Here is a 19690-nt window from a genome sequence, read left to right on the forward strand (position 1 = left end):
TATTAGTTAAGGAGTCAGTTACTGCAGTAAGGAGAGATGATATCTTGGAGGGGGCATCAAATGAAGCTTTATGGGTAGAGTTTAGGAATAAAAGAGCGACAGCCACATTGCTAGGTGTTTATTATAGACCCCCAGATAGTCAGCGGGAAATTGAGGAGCAAATATGTGCACAATTCGCAGAGGTGTGTAAAAATAATAATAGGGTAATTATATTAGGTGATTTCAACTTTCCCAACATTAATTGGGATAGTCATCATGTTAAGGGCTTAGATGGAGTGGAGTTCTTAAAATGTATACAGGAGAACTTTTTAGCTCAATATGTAGAGGATCCAACTAGGGAGGGTGCAGTGCTGGACCTAATTCTGGGAAATGAAGCCGGACAGGTGGTTGATGTGTTGGTGGGGGATCATTTTGGTGATAGTGACCACAACATGGTACAATTTAAGCTTGTTATGGAGAAAGAAATAGACAAGTTGTAAAAAAAGGTTTTGGATTGGGGGAGAGCGAATTTTAGTAAAATAAGGCAGGATCTGGCCAAGGTAGACTGGAAAGAGTTACTTGTCGGGAAATCTACAGAAGAGCAGTGGGGGGCATTCAAAAAAGAAATGGGGAGGGTACAGGCCCAACATGTTCCCTCTAGGGTAACAGGTAGGAGCAACAAGCCCAGAGAACCATGGATGACCGGAAACATTCAGGGTACGATGAGAAGGAAAAGAGAGGCTTTTAGCAAATACAAGGAGAGCAAATCAACGGAAGCATTAGTGGAGTACAGAAAGTGTAGGATGGAGTTTCAGAAAGCAATTAGGAGAGCAAAGAGGGGAGATGAGAAAGCTCTGTTTGGTAAAAGTAGAGAAAATCCCAAGATATTCTATAAGTATATAAATGGGAAGAGGATAACCAGGGAAAGAGTAGGACCCATTAGGGACCAAGGGGGAAATCTGTGGGTGGAGCCAGAGGACATTGGTAGGGTGTTGAATGAATACTTCACATCTGTCTTCACCCAAGAGAATGAGGATGTAGATAAGGAACTCAGAGAGAGAGACTGTGAGGTTCTTGAGCAAATTGTCATAGGGAGTGACAAAGTATTGGAGGTTTTGGCAGTCGACAGATCTCCAGGTCCAGACGATTTGTGTCCCAGGATGCTGTGGGAGGCGAGTGTGGAGATTGCAGGGGCTCTGACCCTAATTTTTAATTCCTCTCTGGCCACGGGGGAGGTGCCAGAGGACTGGAGAACAGCTAATGTGGTCCCACGATTTAAGAAAGGTTGTAGAGATAAGTAGGGAACTATAGACCAGTGAGTCTCACGTCAGTGGTAGGGAAACTATTGGAGAAAATTCTGAAGGAGAGAATCTATCTCCACTTGGAGAGGCAAAATTTGATTAGAAATAGTCAGCATGGCTTTGTCAGAGGGAGGTCATGCCTAACAAATTTAATTTAATTTTTTGAGCATGTGACCAGGTGTGTAGATGAGGGTAGTACAGTTGATGTAGTTTACATGGATTTCAGCAAAGCCTTTGACATGGTCCCACATGGGAGACTTATCAAGAAAGCAAATGCACATGGGATACAGGGTAACTTGATAAGGTGGATTCAAAATTGGCTTAGCTGTAGGAGACAGAGAGTGATGACAGACGGCTGTTTTAGTGACTGGAAGCCAGTGTCCAGTGGCGTACCACAGGGATCTGTGCTGGGTCCCCTATTGTTTGTCATTTATATAAACGACATAGATGACTATGTGGGAGGTAGGATCAGTAAGTTCGCGGATGACACAAAGATTGGCCGAGTGGTTAACAGTGAGATTGAGTGTCTTGGGTTACAGGAAGATATAGACGGGATGGTCAAATGGGCAGAAAAGTGGCAGATGGAATTTAACCCTGAAAAGTGTGAGGTGATACACTTTGGAAGGAGTAATGTGACACGGAAGTATTCAATGAATGACCTGACACTGGGAAGTTCCGAGGAACAAATGGGCCTTGGCGTGTTTGTCCATAGATCTCTGAAGGCAGAAGAGCAGGTTAATAGAGTGGTGAAAAAGGAATATGGGACACTTGCCTTTATCAATCGAAGCATAGATTACAAAAGCAGTGAGGTCATGTTGGAGTTGTACAGAACTTTGGTGAGGCCACAGCTGGAGTACTGTGTGCAATTCTGGTCGCCACATTATGGGAAGGATATGATTGCACTGGAGGGGATGCAGAGGCGATTCACCAGGTTGTTGCCTGGAATGGAACATTTTAGCTATGAAGAGAGGTTGGATAGGCTTGGGTTGTTTTCACTGGAGCAGAGAAGACTGAGGGGTGACCTGATCGAGGTGTACAAGATTATGAGGGGCATGGACAGGGTGGATAGGGAGCAGCTGTTCCCCTTAGTTGAAGGGTCAGTTACGAGGGGACACAAGTTTAAGGTGAGGGGCAGGAGGTTTAAGGGGGATTTGAGGAAGAACATTTTTACCCAGAGGGTGGTGACGGTCTGGAATGCACTGACTGGGAGGGTGGTAGAGGGGGGTACCTGAATGAGCACTTGGCACGTCATAACATTCAAGGCTATGGGCCAAGTGCTGGCAAATGGGATTAGGTAGACAGGTCAGGTGTCTTTAATGCATCGGTGCAGACTCGATGGGCCGAAGGGCCTCTTCTGCACTGTATTATTCTGTGATTCTGAATCAAACACAGATCAGATGGCCATTTCTGCTGCATATTCCCTCTTTTCTGAACCCACATTTCCTGTTCTTATTTCTATTGGATTGGATTGTCCTGTTGTACGTGTTAAATCTCATGCATGCTGGATGCAGAAAAGAATCCCAATACATGCTATCATCACTCAATCCTCGGCTTCCTCACGTTTCACTGAGAACCCTGAGCAGAATGGTTTACAATGCGGAGTACTGGAACACTCAATCGCTGTTCTTTCACCATGGGCAATCATTCCCAGTCAGGCTGTGCATTTGCATTTATCTACTGCTCCACACTGAATAGTATGCAAACATCACCTTTGCCAAAAGCAGCAGCGTCCTTCCAGTTCTCGTATCGGCATGATGATCTCGTAGGCTGAAGAGTTTGGGCGTTAAAATAGCTGGGGCAAAAAACCTCAGAAAAAGGAAACCGCTAATAGCCAAGTACTTGACATCCTAAAAACAAAATGAACACAAAACCAATGACTACCATAAGCACAGACTATAGTTCGTGAAATTACTGAACATGTAAGCCTACCCCCGCCTATAAGCACCAACTAACCCTAGACTTGGTTACCCTCTGATCCCACACAGATTACACCTATCAGATTTTCAGTATTTAGTGCCCATTGTTAATGCACTTGGTCAGGAGAATTTTGAGTTTTGATCCTTCAACCAACAAGTTACAACTACAATCCCATTAAAGCACTAGTATATTTACATAATAGCACCTGGCATTTTCCATCTTTTTAGACAAAACAGACATAGAAGTGTTGAGATATATATATATATCATAGAATCGATGAGCACAGAATGAGACCATTTGGCCAATTGTACCTGTGCTAGCTCTTTGAAAGAGCTATCCTATCCAATCAATCTCACGCCCACCCCCCCCCCCCCACCCCCGCCCTTTCCCCATAGTCCTGCAATATTTTCCATTTCAAGTATATATCTAATTATATATCACCACAAATTAAAGAAATGTGAAGACAAACCTGGGGCATTCTGTCACTACTCACATTGTATGTTTGTGCTGAGTCATTAATGGGCAGTGGCAGTAATTCAGTATTACAATAGGAATGCAAAAAGATTATAGTTTCTTCGCTATTGAACTATACTGTCCATTTCCAAAAGTCCTATTATTCAACATCAGAAACACAATGTTTCTAAAATCATTTTCACCAATGGTTTATGACAGTGAAAGTGGTTCCGTTACTCGTTTTGTTATCTGAACACTCTCTCAGCAGTGTTTATCCAGTGACTGCAGAAAATGCTGTACCGATGAGTCATTGAAAAGTGTCAAAACCCAAAATAATTATTTTAATTTAATGGTGCAAGAACTTTTTTCTAAACATGCACATTTCCAAAAGACAACTTTTTTTTTTACATTATTCAATCTATGCTTGCTTCCACTTTCCTTTCAGTTACTCTCCCCATTCCTGGCTGCTCAATCAGAATGAAATCAGTGGCGTGTAATCTCAGGGTTTAACATGACTCTGACCTGAGCTTTAGACTCCATATCCTATCCACCGGACTCACCTACTTCCACCTCTGCTACATTGCCTGTCTCTGCCTTCATCACCACCACCTCCACCGCCACTGAAACCTTTAATCACACTTTCAGTCATCTGCTACATCCTCTTCACCAGCCTCACAAACTCCATGTGACAAAAGCACCAACTTGTCCAAAACTGTGCTAGACACATCTTATCCTAAGTCACACTCCCCTATCCTCAATAGCCTCCTCTATGAAGTTCATTTGGACATTTGCCACAATAAAGGCACTATATAAATTGAAGTTGTTGTTGTTGTTTAGACCGGTAGATGACTCCAATCTTTATCAGGCAGTGAATTAAAATCTAAGCTCTCTGAGCAGCAAGTGAGCTTTTGCTCCACTGGTGCTGGTAGTTGCATTTGTCAGCAGCCATAGATTCATAAAGTTAAACTACCCTGTGGGTGGAATTTAATCCAGCTAACAGAAGCAGTGGGGGTGGCTGTGGAATCGGGAGGGAAGTTGGGTGGGCGGGGGCGTGGGGCTGCCGTGGAGTGCCTGTCGCCTTCTCGACTCCATCCAATTTAATCAGGAGCAGGGAGGGTCAATGATGGCCTTCCCACTGACAGCCCAATTGAGACCCTTAAGTGGCCATGCAAAAACTGGCAGTCTCCCTGTGGGTTTGGTGGGGGAGGCCCTCCTAATCAGGCACCCTGTAACCCACAGAGGGCTCCCCTAGCAGCAAGGGCCATCCCGGCTGAACCCCCACCTCCTCCCCCCCAATCAGGGCTTGTCTGACTGGCCCCAGTGAGTCTGATCCCACTTACCTGGTTTGCCCAGTCTCCTCTATCTGGCTGGTCCTGGCCGGGTGCAGTCTCAGCAGTGGCCACCAGTGGGTGCTGTTGAGACCAAAGAGCTGCTGGCCCTCTGATTTGCCAGCAGCTCTTGGAGGCGGGATCTCCAACTTTAAAGAGATCAGAGCCCAGACGGCAGGCAGTTAATTGCGTGATGGGCATAGAATTGTGTCGGGGCTCCCGGAAACTGCCGCACAGGGGCTGCCCCTGGCTTTCCGGCCCACCGTCAGGGCTTCCGCTGCCGGCATTAAATTCAGCTCTGTGTGTGCAAGCTGCATCCAGTGAAATGTATTTGCAATTATTTGTTGCAGTGTGATGAATGGAAAGGTACATAGGACTGCCCAGGACACAGAAAAGACTATCAGAGCACCTGGTTCTTATACACATCACTATATCTATATATCTGAAAACAATATATTGAAACATATAAAACTTTGTGGAATATTGTGGGAGGTTCAGCAGTACCATTGAAGATGAAACCATTCATAAACACAAAAAAGTTCCCAGTTGAAGGCTCTCCTGCAGTAAGTCAAGCAAAAACCTGTACCCTGGAAGTCACTGGGGTTTTGTCTTACGGGGGGATTTGAACAGAATAATAACTTTTGATCAGCTCATCTTGCTGCAAAGGTTCTATTATTTTCTACTGACTGCTGTGGCTGAACTATCTTGAGATACAAATGCAGACTACTGAAAAACACTATGGGTAATTTTCAACTTATCACTGGACCGTAAAATTGGTATCGCAGGATAGGTTTTGTAGTTTGTTTCTCAGTTCTATGTGATAGGATGATGCAGTACTCTAACCCTCCACTAACATGTGTCACTGGGCTTGCAGCTTTGATTCTTCAAACCCAAGCTGCTTCTCTCATATGTGAGAATGAGGGTTGGGGATAATAAGCAGAGGGTGGCAGCCCCAGTGTGGGGGGTTAGGAAAATGGGGAGAGGAGCCATGGGGCGGGGGAACAAGCACTTGAACAATGGGTTGTAGCCCTGATTGGGGAAGTTAAGAAAATGCCTAACCAACTTACTCCTCTTCTACACTTTCTGGTCCTTGACTTGGGTTAATAATGGATATTAGGTGAGACCATGGGATCAATTTACCTTAACGCCTTCTCATTGGAGAATGGTGTTTGGCACAGGCGGATCAAAAAGATGGGTGGAATTTGTTCAAGAAGTCAGCTCAAGTTGATAAGGAGGTTTCTGTTAGCTGTACAAGAATTGCCTACCAATCAGTGGTTGTGTGCTTTTGATTCAGCCAAATATTTCTGAGCTTAGTGCAATTTTAATTTCATTTTAATTTTCTAATGTTATAAAATCACCACGTGATGGCACTCGGCATGAAATTCCCTCCGAATTACACACTCACTGGCACTTACCTCATTGTCTGCTTCTAGAAATTGCTCCTCCACTCGCTTATGTAACTGTTTGAAAGCCACTCTCATTACGGAAGGGCACTGTTCAACTGAACCCACAATGGCATCCATCACATCGGTCAGGTAAGATTTTAAAAGCTCCTGGCTGCATTCTCGTACACTGGCTTCCGAAAGACTCCCTTTGAAAGATATCCTCCTTTTGGATCAACAAAAGAAATATTAGTCAGTATCAGTATCTTCCTTTTATCTTCTCCTTCTCACACTGTTAATTCATTTAATTGGAAGATTGTGCTCTACAAGTTTGATTCAAGGACATTTGCTCAACAACTTTTTTTATATTTAAGTAATACAATCAAAGTAGAAAAACAAATTGTTTACTTTAAGAAAAAATGAATAGCCTTCATTTTTTACAGCTTTGGTATGTGAGCAAATTAATATAGTGAATTGGGGTCCCAGTTCACTGTTATGTGAAGTTCTAGGACACAGGGCTGTGGGTTCCCATAGAAACATGCAGAGCATGGGACCGGAGTATATGAAAGATCAAATACTCAGGTCCTGAGCTCAGGCTGGTTTCTTTGGGAACACAACCAAGGAAAGCACCACAGGGAAGAGGGAAAGCTGTGGGGAGAGTCCGGTCAGGCCACTCTATCAGCATCCAATCTCATAAAGGTAGGACCTAAACACAGGTTATCCACCCATAAACTCTTCGATGGAGATGGCACGTTGCATGGTAAGTCCACGACATAGGAAAAGAGAAATTGTCCCATAAAACAGAGTTTACATTTAATCAAAATGCAAAAGAAATAACAATATAGTCGTTTGGTAGTATAGAAGTTCAGTATTGCTGAATAAAAGAGACATGCTGTTGAAGCTTTTCGTCTTACACTCATCAGGACAGAGGCAAGAATGCCAAATTCAAAAGGGAGCAACAATTTAGATAGCATGAGAAAAGGATGCTGATTGGTTGGCAAGTCAACTCTGATTGGTTGGGGCAGTTACCATGGGGAATGCACCAGGGAACTATAGTCCCCTACGCTTTTGTTAATTCAAAAAAGGCACAATATCAGGACAAATAACAATATTTTGATAATTCATTACTCAACCATATGTTTTCAAGTGAAGATACCAAAATAAACAGCCGTCTATGTTTACAGATGATACCAAGTTGTATGGAAAAGCATTGACATTCAGAATCTGGGCAAGAAGGAATTACAAGTGCTTTTTAATACTGAGAAATGTTAAGTAATGATAGATCAGCTATAAAATAGAAAATATGATTTTGTACACCATTAAATGAAGATGAGCAAAGAAAATGATGGAGATGTAATAATTAGCTAAACATTGAAAATATTGACAGTGTATGGCAATAATTTAAAAGCAAAGAGAATGTTACAATATAGAAATATATCCAAGGAATGCAAGGAAGGTTACGGTTTTTAATATAATAAAGTGAATCAATAAAATACATGCGGAGGGATAAATTGGTTGAAGAACCAGAGAGATTAATTAAATGAAGAAGAGCCACATTTTAAACTTAGCTTAAGGAATAGCTCCTTCACATTGATGTAATTTTTATACTGCACCAGAGAGATGAAATTGGTTCAGTTTTAATATATGCAGACAGACATGTCCAGCAGTGTGAAACTGGGGAAGCAAGCCAGAGTTCTAAGTATACATATTTAAAGGGTGGGGGTATGGTAATGTAATGGTTATGTTACTGGGCTAGTAATCCAGAGGCCTGAATTATTATTATTAATAATAATAATAATAATAATACAGAGAAAGTGAGTTTAAATCCCACAATGGCAGTTAAGAATTTGAAAATAAAAGTAACTACAAAACTGGTGGATTGTTGTAAGAACCCAGTCTGGCCTCTAAGTGAGTCAAGTTCCACAAAGACATGGTTGACTCTTAGCTGCCCTCTGAAGTAGCCCAGTAAGCCACTCACTTGTATCAAACTGCTTGCAGTGGTTGAAGAAGGCTGCGGCCACCACCACTCTCTTAGGGCAAGTAGGGATCACTAACAAATGGCAGCCTTACCAGCAATGCCCATAGCCCGACTAATTCTATATTCACAGAAGGGAGCAAAGCGATGGAGACAAGTGTGAATAAATAAAAATGATCATTGTAGGTGGTGAAATAGAGAATCTGGATGATGTTGGGAGGGTGCGTGGCCTTTCCTGGGTCTCAGTGACAGCCGGTTAACTTAATGTACTTCATAAATTCTTTACCATTTCACAATATACCAAACTTTCAGAGCATGTAGTGCATAAATTGACAATTATCATCCTTAATTATCGGTTTGTTTATCAAGGCTAAGCACCCTTTTATTGTCTAGTGTAAAGCATGCTGTTGTGTCCTCTTGTTCTCTGTTTTTAGGCCTTTTGAAAAATTCTTATTTGTAGTCTGTCAGACCATTTGCAGGATACTTTAATGTAGAGTTCCCTAGGTGCCAGCAGTCTCCTGCTACCTTACTCCTCTAGCCATTCTTCATGTGTGAGCCTTGATGGTGAGTGCCAGTGGCCACTCAGCAGTGGTTCATTAGCAACTCATTCGCCATAAAGCACTGTGGGACATCCTGAGGACAAGAAAGGCAGTGTATAAATGGAAGGGATTGATACCACAATGAGCGTGACCCTGCCCTGGATATTCTCACAGGCAGCAACAAATAATGAGATGTAAGAACTCCTGATCTTACCCCTCTCCTAACTCGGAACACTGCTCCAAGTTTAATTTCTATAACAACTTGCATTTACATAGCACCTTTAGGGCGGCGCAGTGGTTAGCACCGCAGCCTCACAGCTCCAAGGACCTGGGTTCAATTCTGGGTACTGCCTGTGCGGAGTTTGCAAGTTCTCCCTGTGACCGTGTGGGTTTTCGCCGGGTGCTCCGGTTTCCTCCCACCGCCAAAAACTTGCAGGTGATAGGTAAATTGGCCATTGTAAATTGCCCCTAGTGTAGGTAGGTGGTAGGAAATATGGGATTACTGTAGGGTTAGTATAAATGGGTGGGTGTTGGTCGGCACAGACTCGGTGGGCCGAAGGGCCTGTTTCAGTGCTGTATCTCTAAATATAAAATAAAAAAATATATAAATATTAATGTATTAAAATGTCCTAAGCCACTTCACAGGAGCATTATCAGACAAAATTTGATACTGAGCTACGTAAGGAGATATTAAGACAGGTGACCAAAAACTTAGTCAAACAGATGGGTTTTAAGAAGCATTTTAAATAAGGAGCGAGAGGTGGTGAGGTTTATAAGAGAGAATCCAAGTGCTTGGGGCCTAGACAGCTGAACGCATGGCCACCAATGGTGGGGCAAAGAAACCTGAGAACTCACAAATAGGTCAGAATTGGAGGAACATAGGATTCTCATAGGACTGGAGGAGGTTACACAGATAGGGAGGGGTGAAGCCAAGGAAGGATTTTAACACAAGCATGAGAATTTTAAAATTGAGGCATTGCTGGACCAGTAGCCAATGTAGAGTAGTGAACACAGGTGTGATGGCGAACAAGACGGTGCATGTTAGGATGGGGGGAGCAGAGATTTGGATGAGCTGATGTTTATAGAGGGTGAAAGATGGGAGGCCGGCCAGGGGTGCACTGAAATCGTTCGTCTGGAGCTTACCAGGACATGGATAAGAGTCTCAGCAGCAGATGAGCTGAGGCAGGGACAGAGGTGGGCAATGTTACAGAGGTGGAAGTAGATGGTCTTGGTGATGGAGAGGATATGGGTCGGAAGTTCAGCTCAGGGTCAAATAGGGCACCGATTGTGAGCAAATATAAACAGTAAGTGCCGGAAATACACCGCAGGTCTGGCAGCATCTGTGGAGAGTGAAACAGAGTTAATGTTTCAGGTCAGTTCTGATCAAAGGTCACAGACCTGAAACATTAACTCTGTTTCTCTTACCACAGATGCTGAGGAACCTGCTATGTATTTCCAGCACTTACTATTTTTACTTCAGATATCTGCAATATTTTGTTTTTATTTTGCTGATTCTAAGCAGTCTAGTTCAATATCAGACAATGGCAATGGGACAGCAATGGAATGGTGGCTAGGGAACAAAGTTTGAATGGGGGCCAAAGCCAATGGCTTTGGTCTTCCCGATACTTAATTGGAGATAATTTCTCATCCAATACTGAATGTCAGATAAACAGCATGACAAATCTTAGGAGGGGCCGAGAATATAGTGGTGTGGTGGAGCTGGGTGTCATCAGTGTTCATGTGGAACCTTTTTTATTTTCGGATAATGTTGCCAAATGACAGCTTGTGGATGAGAAATAGGAGGGGATCATGGATGTTTCCTTTCCCTACCAGCTTTTAGTTTATATCAGCTAACCCAGCACAAATCAGGAATCGAGCATGGTCCTGTCTGGTCACTATTCACACATTCTTGGTGTCCTTTATATTTTTAATTTCTTATTGTTATACTTCTTATTGTCTCATGTGTTCTGATGAAATCTTGGAGAAGATTTTTACTGACTTCACTGGGTGGAAATGGGGTGGCAATGCCCTAAAAGTAACAGGGAAAACCTACCACTCCTAATCCGGCTGAGCCAAGCCATTCTGAAAGAGGCCAACCATGGGGTGACCAGAGTGCCCACTTGTTTAAGGAGGTAGGCCCTTTTAATATATAAGTTGGTGTCCTATGACGTACATTGGATCCTGATTGCCACTATTGAGGCAACTAGGTGCAGCGGGCAGCGTACATGTTCTGCCCGGTTTTACTTGGTGTTGCAGCCAAAGATGACCAAAAATGCACATTTAAAATTACTTTGGTGGGGCCCGAAGGTGCACGAATGCTCCTCCGGGATCCACAAGAATGAAGTGGGTTGCTGTCACACTGGGCTTCCACCACCCCCACCCCCCACACCTGCCCGCATCGATCTTGGTGCTGGCCAGGTTGGCCTTCAATATTACGTAGGCCCGGAGACAGTAAACCTCAGCAGGGGAGCCTGTTCGACAGCATGGTAACACGACTCTGGCCCTCCCACCTGCACTATCAGGTGGCCAGACGACACAATCCGCCAGTCAGGTACCCAATAGTTAAAATCAAACCCCTTAACTTGTCTGTTTCCTTCATGCTGCTGATTGGCCTGCTGAATGTTTCAAGCATTTTTTTTTTGCTTTCTTCTGTTTCAGATTTTGAGCATTGGCAGTTATTTGCTTTTTAAAAAAATTTGTATAAATTTAATGAATTTGCTGCTTTCTGAATTTTACATGATGATGTTTTTTCCAGATATACCATGTGCACGGACGGGTGAAGTCTAGGTATAGCAAGCTCCTTAGGAAGTAAGGGAACCCAACTAGGTCATTTGAACATAAAGTATTAAACAAAAATTCAGCATTCAAACATATACTTCAAATTCACAGAGTCAGATTAGTATGTTGCATGCCGTGTAATGTGCATCACAGTGGAGAAGAGAAACTAGGACTTACTGCAACATCAATATCAGAATGTAACTTAGCAACTGCAAAGAGTCAGTTGCACATGGTTAAATGGCTGACTATTAAGCAGTTTTATTAGCTGCACCAAAAATATTCTGTTCTTAGAGTAATTAATCCCTTGACATTTTTGTCTTTTAAGGAAGACCTTCATTTTGGATCAAGCCCATTAAACACATTTTCATTTGTTATGTATTCTTAAGTCAGCCACGGAGACCTGTGTAATTTGTAACTCGACAAAACATTCGGAAAAAATGTGCGTCATGAGTTATTTGTGCTGATTATTAAGTTCATGTGGAAGTAATAGGCTTAACTACAGGATATTTGTGAAGCAGCACAGTTAAATGTCAATTACCCAGTCTCATAAGACAAACACGTTTTTGTAACAGTGAAAGCTCACCAAGATTTCCATCGCTACATTACAGTGCTAACCTTTTAACCATGGTAGCCTAGAAACTACTGTTTTCGATCTTAGTGTGCGAATGTTTTGTGCATTTATACAACACTTGTTTGCCCACTATTTTAACATGAGTTAATGGAGTAGAAATTGTTATGCATTGCGCCCATTTTTCTGGGCGCAAAGCGTGCGCAATGATAAATTTAGTACAAGGACGACCCAAGCCCAATTTGCATGTGTGTTGAGGCATTGCTAAATTTGTCATGCCCATTTTTCACAACAGGCTTTAGACCGCTTCCATATGTAAATGAGGGGTCCAAGGCCTGTTTAGATCTACTTACCAGAATTGCTTGGTGATGAACAGAGCAGGAGCCAAGCCTGCTAACTGGCAAGGGTGGACTGGGTATCGGGAATTTACATATAAATATTGAATGACTAACAGCCAACCCAATCCCCATTGGATGCAATAACCAATATCTTCAAGAGAATTTGGAAAAGGAGAAAATTGATTAAAGAAAATGGTAAGAAAATAAGGCTCACTGTGACCTCACTATTAGAAATGAAAATCGGGAGAGTTGTATAATGGGCAAGCAATTCGATTTAGGCCGTTTTACACTATCGTACAAAGTCAAAATTACCCCAACATGTTTTGTGATAAATGATAGTGTAAGGGTTAAATATAGTTGGCATTGAATGATCTGCACAGGATATAAGGATCTGTTGTATCTTGCCAACATTACCTACCTGCTTTTGCTTGATTTCACCCTGCATTTTTAGACAAAGGCCATTCCTGTCTGTGTAAATAGGCGAGATATTCCAAACTGGAAATTTTTCACAAACATGCTCATTGTGCAGGTTCATATATAGTTAAATCTTACCACAAGATGGTTACTGCTGCAGCCAAAGTGCAAACTGCTATTCTTTGGGAATTTTTCTGGCTCTGGCACTCACACAGGCTCCAGCGCAGCCCAACTCAGTAACGGAAACCCACCTCATCCCACTCACCTTCATGTCCGCCTGTCAAAGCTCCACCTTCTTTCATTGGTTCACGGCAGCTGCCCATCAACTCTATTTGCCTACTTTCTCCTGGGTTGATCGCAGCAGTGTCTTGGAGATTAATGTTTCATTGTTAGAAAATCCAGGACAATCCAGTAGAACTGGCAACCTGTACCTCACATATGTCTTCGATTTCTTTGATTTCTATGATTATACTTCCCATTATCTCATACTGATATCCTTCTCTATTTTGCACAAGCGCTTTTCTATTTCTCTTCTCATGTGTGATTTTTGTTATCCAAACGCATTAAGGGATATGGGACAAAGGTGGGTATATGGAGTTAAGTCACAGATTAATCATGATCTCATTGAATGATTGAACAGACTGAAGGGGCTAAACTCCTCTTCCTATGCTTCTATGTGTGCATGTGCATGTTTGTGCGCATGCTGCCTTGGCCTTAACCTCTGGAATTCCCTTCCTAAACCTCTCTGCCTCTCTATCTCTCTCCTCTTTTTAAGATAGCCCTAAAAACCTACCTCTTTGATCAAGCTTGATGTCATCTTTCCTGATCTCTCCTTCTAGAGTTCGGTGTGAAAAAATGTCAAAAATGTTTTTTTATATCGCTCTTGTTAAGTACCTTGGGATGTTTTTCCACATTAAATACGTTATATAAATAAATATATATATATTTATTTAAACCACTGCAGAAAAAAAACCCTTAGCAAATGTAATCACCTCTAAGTCTGCCAAATGATGCTTCACCTCCCGAAGGACGTGGTTGAGCTTTCCGGACGTCGATGGTGGGCACTGAGGAAATGGCTTATTACCTGCACCAGATTCCACCCCCCCCTCCCCCCCCTTTACCCCCCTTCCACCCCCCCCACCCCCGTCCCCTTCCCTGCTCCACCCTCTCAGCTCACCCCCTCACAACCCCGTCCCAGCCCGCCCCCCCCTCGCACCATCTTCACCCCGCACCCCCTTCCCCTGCACCCCCCCCTCCTCCCTCTACCCCTCCCCCTTGCATCCCCTCCTCCCACCGGCACCATCCTACACCTGTGTAGGGGCCCCAACAACCCCACTGCCTTGTGGGCGTCTCGGGAGAGACCAAGGCTAAGGGAGTAAACCCTAACAGAAAATCCGGAGCGGAACCTCGTAGGCGGTCATGTGTCACCTTTGGCATGTTTCCGGCAGTTCCTGCAGCCATACTGGTGCCAAACGTCGTGTCCTGCACTCCTTTGGACCCCACCAGAAAGGCCGAGAGGGGGGTTTTGACGACTGGGCAACTCTCAACCTCCATAAATTTGCCCAGGCATGCGCCGGCGCGTATCCATTGTCTCTCGAGATAAGGAGGCCCAAAGAAGAAGAAGAAGACGTTATATAAAAGGTAAGTTGTAGTGTCGTTGTGTTTGTGTGCATGTGTGTGTCACCCTTAACTTTGGTCCATTCCTTATTAAATGCTGTTCCTCTTCCAAGTTTGACAAAAATGTTTGCGTCCAAAACAATGTTGCCTGACCTGCTGAGTGTTACCAGTGCTTCTGCTTGACTCCCAGCATCTGTAGTTTTTAAAAAATACTTGTATTTTTTTTTGGCAAACCAGGCTTCTTCAAACTCTTTAAAAAGCTGATGATTGAAGAAATCAAAGAAAGAAAACAGGAAAAAGATGAGCAGGTGAGTCACCTAAGAACACAGATGTAACTGAGTCATACCTCATTTTGTTAAGGTCGATTTTACAAGGATCCAGTTCAATGTATTTCTTTTCATCAAAAATGCGGTTAATGACTTGCCTCAGGACCTCATGTAAATATGGCATTCCAACCAGCTGCAAGAAATGAGAACCATCATCCAAATCAGTGTACAGCGCAACAATTTTGTAACATATAGGCAATTTACTTGAGAGGAAGAGAAATCTGGGGAAGGACTTCTCTCTAGGACAGAAGGAATGAATACACCATGGGCTGGATTTTGTATTCCCGCTGCCGGGAGCAGCACTGGGCGGGGAACACGGCGGCCATCCCCCACAGAACCCACGATGCAGCCATTTTATATATTCATGGCGGAAGGCCCCCCAACCCCCCAATCACGTGGCGGGGGTGGCCTCAGTGTCACCTGTTGAAGGAGCAGGTGCTGGCGCCATTTTTAAAAGGCTGCCAGCCCTGCAAACAGTACACCATAACGCAGAGATCACCCCTTCCCCCATCTATCCAGCAGAGTGCAGAGGTCATCCCTTCCCTACCTTGGTGGCGCCAGCTTTCCCTGGACGGGAAGTGAAGGCCCGTGAGTGCTGCTTGTCGTGCTGAGGATCGGGAACTGAAGGCAAGATTTCTGCAATTTATATTTTAATTCATGCAAATGCGTTATTTAAATATGCTAGCTTGGGTCCCGTCACAGAGCGGCGGAGGGCCTGCCCCGGAGCATCCCCGCCAGCAGGACGATCGGGCCTGACAATCCCAGCATTGGGTTCGGTGGCGGCTGCTGCCACTCCGACTTTCCAGTGCCCCCCACCACGGAACCTGACATCATAGTGGGAACAAAATACAGCCCCACAATTCTCTCTCTATTTGTATTTTAAAAATTATGTCATTGCATAACAGTTTTCTTTCTCAACAGCCAGTTTGCCTTGTCTCCGACAAAACAGAAGCTACACTTTTTGTCGTGAGCTTCCCTTGCAGAAATCGATGACCCAAAAAATTATCAATAATCTTTACTATTTAGAGGATTAAGTACAATTCCCTGATGTTCTATCATACTCGTTTCATATTGACAGCTGTGTATCTCAGACTACAATGACCAACATACTTAATTACAATTATGAAAGTGGTATGAAGCACAAAACATTTAGCCTTATACTAACAGAAAAGTATAAACACATGGAATGAGAAATAGTGGGCTAATTCTTAAGAAATGTCTTAAATGCGTAAACAGAAACTTTCTGAGTCCAAATTTCATTTTCTGGTACCAGTTTCAGTATTAGTGACTCTTATCATGTCTTCATTCGCACATTAGGGATCCCTTGTAAGTTTTCTGACAGAATCAATGGCCAGAACTTTGATGACACTTTACACTGTTCTATTTTTAACCTAACAGGTTTCGAACCAACCATTCTAGAAATCCTCATTACTGCCTTTCCAGTTAAAAATCAAGAAATGACTTATGCTTTAATCAAGATATGCAGTGGCTTCAAATGCGTCTGCTAAATCAATGACCTATTGGCCTGCTAAAATTAATTTGAACACACTATCCAACAACAACTTTTAAATATATATATTTATTTATGTTTATCTAATGCAAGCTGTTATTATTATATAGGGCCTTTCATATGGAAAGACATCCCAAAGGGCTTCACAGAGGCATAAGTAAAAACATAAGTGGACTCTAAGCTAGAAGTGAAGATATATTTTTGTGTATATAGTTCCACTCCATCTAAATGTTACCAGACAAAATACTGGATGCACCATTAGCTTGTTCCAGACAAAGCAAATTCTGTTATCTATACTGTTGAATATACGATAGTAATAAATGTCATGCATTCTTTATATTGTCTGATGTAACATAAATGAGATGCATGGAGTCCAGTTATGCTGAAGATCTCAAACAGGTTTATTGCAGCTAAACTATTATATACAGTACAGAGCAAACTATTTACAGAACCTTACACTGGGTGTTCCAGTTGCAGAGTGACTCAGGCTTGTAGTCACATGACTCATAGCTCTTTAGCATACTAAGATCTGAAAGGAACATCACTCTTAAAGGCGATCATACAACATCCCCTTTCTTTCTAAAGATAAGTCTCGTATGCTAAAAGTAAAAACACATAAAATTAGCTATCAAAATTAGTTATATGGAATACAGATTATAAAATTTACAAGTATAGAAGCTTAAGATTTGGTTATGGTATAACCTTCTGGGGATATGAATTTCACCCTTGGCTGTTGTGGGTTTGCAGGCATGTTGTCGATATGTTGGTTGTTGTCCTCTCGTTCTGTCACACCCTCATGATTGGATTGTGTTCTTTTGAGTCCGCTGTGTGCAATTGGAGTATTGCACACTTCTCTTAGTTGGCTTCAGTTCCTCTCAACACCGCTCCGCTAGATGTTGTAATCTTGTAGGATGTAGGCTCACTACATGCTTTGGATACCTCTGCAGGTAACCATGTTCTCATTGTGGGGTGAATAACCCTGACCTTTTGTCCCATGTGTAGCTGAGGCAGTTCCACCCCTGAATGTCGGTCATGCACTATCTTCATTCTCCCTTGTTTTTCGAGCAGTGTCTCCTGCACCTCAGAGAATTTGGGCAGATGATGGCTTGGCAGAGACATCTGGACTTGTCTGCCAAACATGATATCTACTGGTGACGGTAAGCCCATATCCATAGGTATAACTCTGAGGTGGAGCATGGCAACACAAAAATCTTGTTTTGTTGTCCTAAACTTCAGAATAAGTGACTTGGCTGTGTGAACCATTTGCTCAGCAAGACCATTAGATCTAGGGCAATGTGGTGAGGACATCACATGGTTTATGCCCTATTTGCCGCACATATCCCTGAAAGGTTTGCCCGTATATTGTGGCCCATTGTCAGAAATGATTTCTTCAGGTGCACTGAATAGACTGAATATGGCACTAATGTGTCTGCAACAACTACGCTTGAAGTCTCTTTTACCTGTCTGACAATTGGAAATTTGGAGAAATTATCAGTCACTAAGATAAAAATCTTCTCCATTAATGGAAAATAGATCAGTGGCGATTTTGGACCAAGGGACTGACAGAATCTTGTGAGGGTGTAAAGGTTCTTTGCATTGTTGTGGCTGGTGGCTCTGGCATGCCACGCATATCCTCACTAACCTTTCGATGTCAGTGTCGATCCCTGGCCAATAAACAGTGACTCGTGCCAGTCATCTTGTTTGCTCTATATCCATATGGCCTTGGCGGAGTTGTGACAAGATGTCCTGTTGGAGAGCTTTGGGCACAATTGCTTGTTTTCCCTTGAAGGTGAAACTTCTCGAGATACTGAGTTCATCTCTGTAAGACCAAAAGCACCTGAGGGTTTCTGGCACCTCTTTCATCATGTCAGGTCAACGTTCTATGATGACTCTCCACAGTGCCTTCAGTTGTGGGTCATTGGCTGTTTCTGATTGTAATTGGTCACATATGTGCTGACCAAAATGCAATAAATTGATTTTGAGCACATCTTCCACCTCGATGTACATGTTGTCTACTTGTAGATCCAGTGGGACTTCTTCATTCTCGCTCAGGTTTGGCAATCTGCTCAGCGTATCTGAGGTGACCATTTTGGCACCTGGTTTGTAGCAGACATCGAAGTCGTACCCCTGTACTTTGACTAAGAGCCGCTGTAGTCAAGGTGGTGCACTTGTTAATGGGTTGTGCCAGATCATCTCCATTGGTTTGTGGTCCGTTTCCACAGTGAACTGCTTACCAACCAGGTAGGTGTGGAACATTGTGATCCCAAACACCAGAGCAAGTGTTTCACGCTCTATGTTTGAGTAATTGGATTGTGCTGGGGATAAACATTTGGACCCGAATGCAATTAGTTTGCCATCCTGTAGGATGCACGCTCCTAGCCCTTTCTGTGAGGCGTCGACTTCCAGGATTGTCTTCTTCCTTGGGTCTTAATACTGCAGAGTACAGGTTTCTGCTGACATTGCTTGTTTGAGAAACTCAAACATATGCTGATAGTCCTCCTGCCATAAAAATGGTACGTCTTTCTTTAAGAGCTCTGTCAGCGATGATGCTTTGTCAGAAAAATTTGGAATGTATGATGCCAAGATGTTGAAAACTCCAAGACATCTCTGGAGATCTTCCTTGTCTTGTGGGGTAGGCATATGCATTGCATCTTCGACTTTGCCTGGGTCAGGACAGATTCCACGACCGGAGCAGATGGAGCCAAAGTAATCGATCTGGCACTTACTTCACCTGGCACTTCTTGCTGTTAAAAACACGCCCTTCACAACGAGCTACTGCCATCAGTGAATGAAGATTTCGATCATGTTCTTCTTTGGCTTTGCCCATTACTGCAATGTCATCGGCAATGCATATACATCCAGGCACATTTTCTATAATTCTGTCCATATGCTGCTGAAACAAATCTTGACTGACAGATAAGCCGAAGGGTAATCTCTGGAAGCAGTATCTTCCAAATGTCTTGAAGGTGGTGACTTCTTGAGATTCCTTAGCTAGGTGTACTGACCAATATCCATATTCAGCAATCAACTTGGAAAAAGAATTTAGCTCCTGTGAATTTGGGATTCAATTTCTCTAGTGTTGGAATCTTGTGGGGGCATCTCGTTAGGGAGAGGTTTAGACACCTCGGATCTAGACATACCCTGATTGCTCAATCCTTCTTCAGTATGCACATAATTGAGCTGCACCAGTCTGTGTGATGATGCACATGACGGATCATCCCATAGCGGTTCATGTCATCTAACTCACGCTTAGGTTTTTTTTGTA

General features: G+C 43.1%; 1 protein-coding gene across 8 annotated transcripts in view; it reads right to left on the reverse strand.

The window, feature by feature from the left end:
* The window catches only part of LOC137382667 (rasGAP-activating-like protein 1), a 385434-nt gene that overhangs the window by 60107 nt on the left and 305637 nt on the right, over nucleotides 1-19690 (reverse strand). For all 8 annotated transcript variants that reach the window (XM_068054911.1, XM_068054910.1, XM_068054915.1 and 5 more), the window contains 3 exons: nucleotides 14936-15048; nucleotides 6394-6586; nucleotides 2990-3127 (listed from right to left, as the gene is read on the reverse strand). In XM_068054911.1, the coding sequence (XP_067911012.1) occupies nucleotides 2990-3127; nucleotides 6394-6586; nucleotides 14936-15048 (444 nt within the window). The remainder of the gene's footprint in view (nucleotides 1-2989; nucleotides 3128-6393; nucleotides 6587-14935; nucleotides 15049-19690) is intronic.

The sequence above is a fragment of the Heterodontus francisci genome, chromosome 23 (genome assembly GCF_036365525.1).
Source record: "Heterodontus francisci isolate sHetFra1 chromosome 23, sHetFra1.hap1, whole genome shotgun sequence".
NCBI lineage: Eukaryota > Metazoa > Chordata > Chondrichthyes > Heterodontiformes > Heterodontidae > Heterodontus > Heterodontus francisci.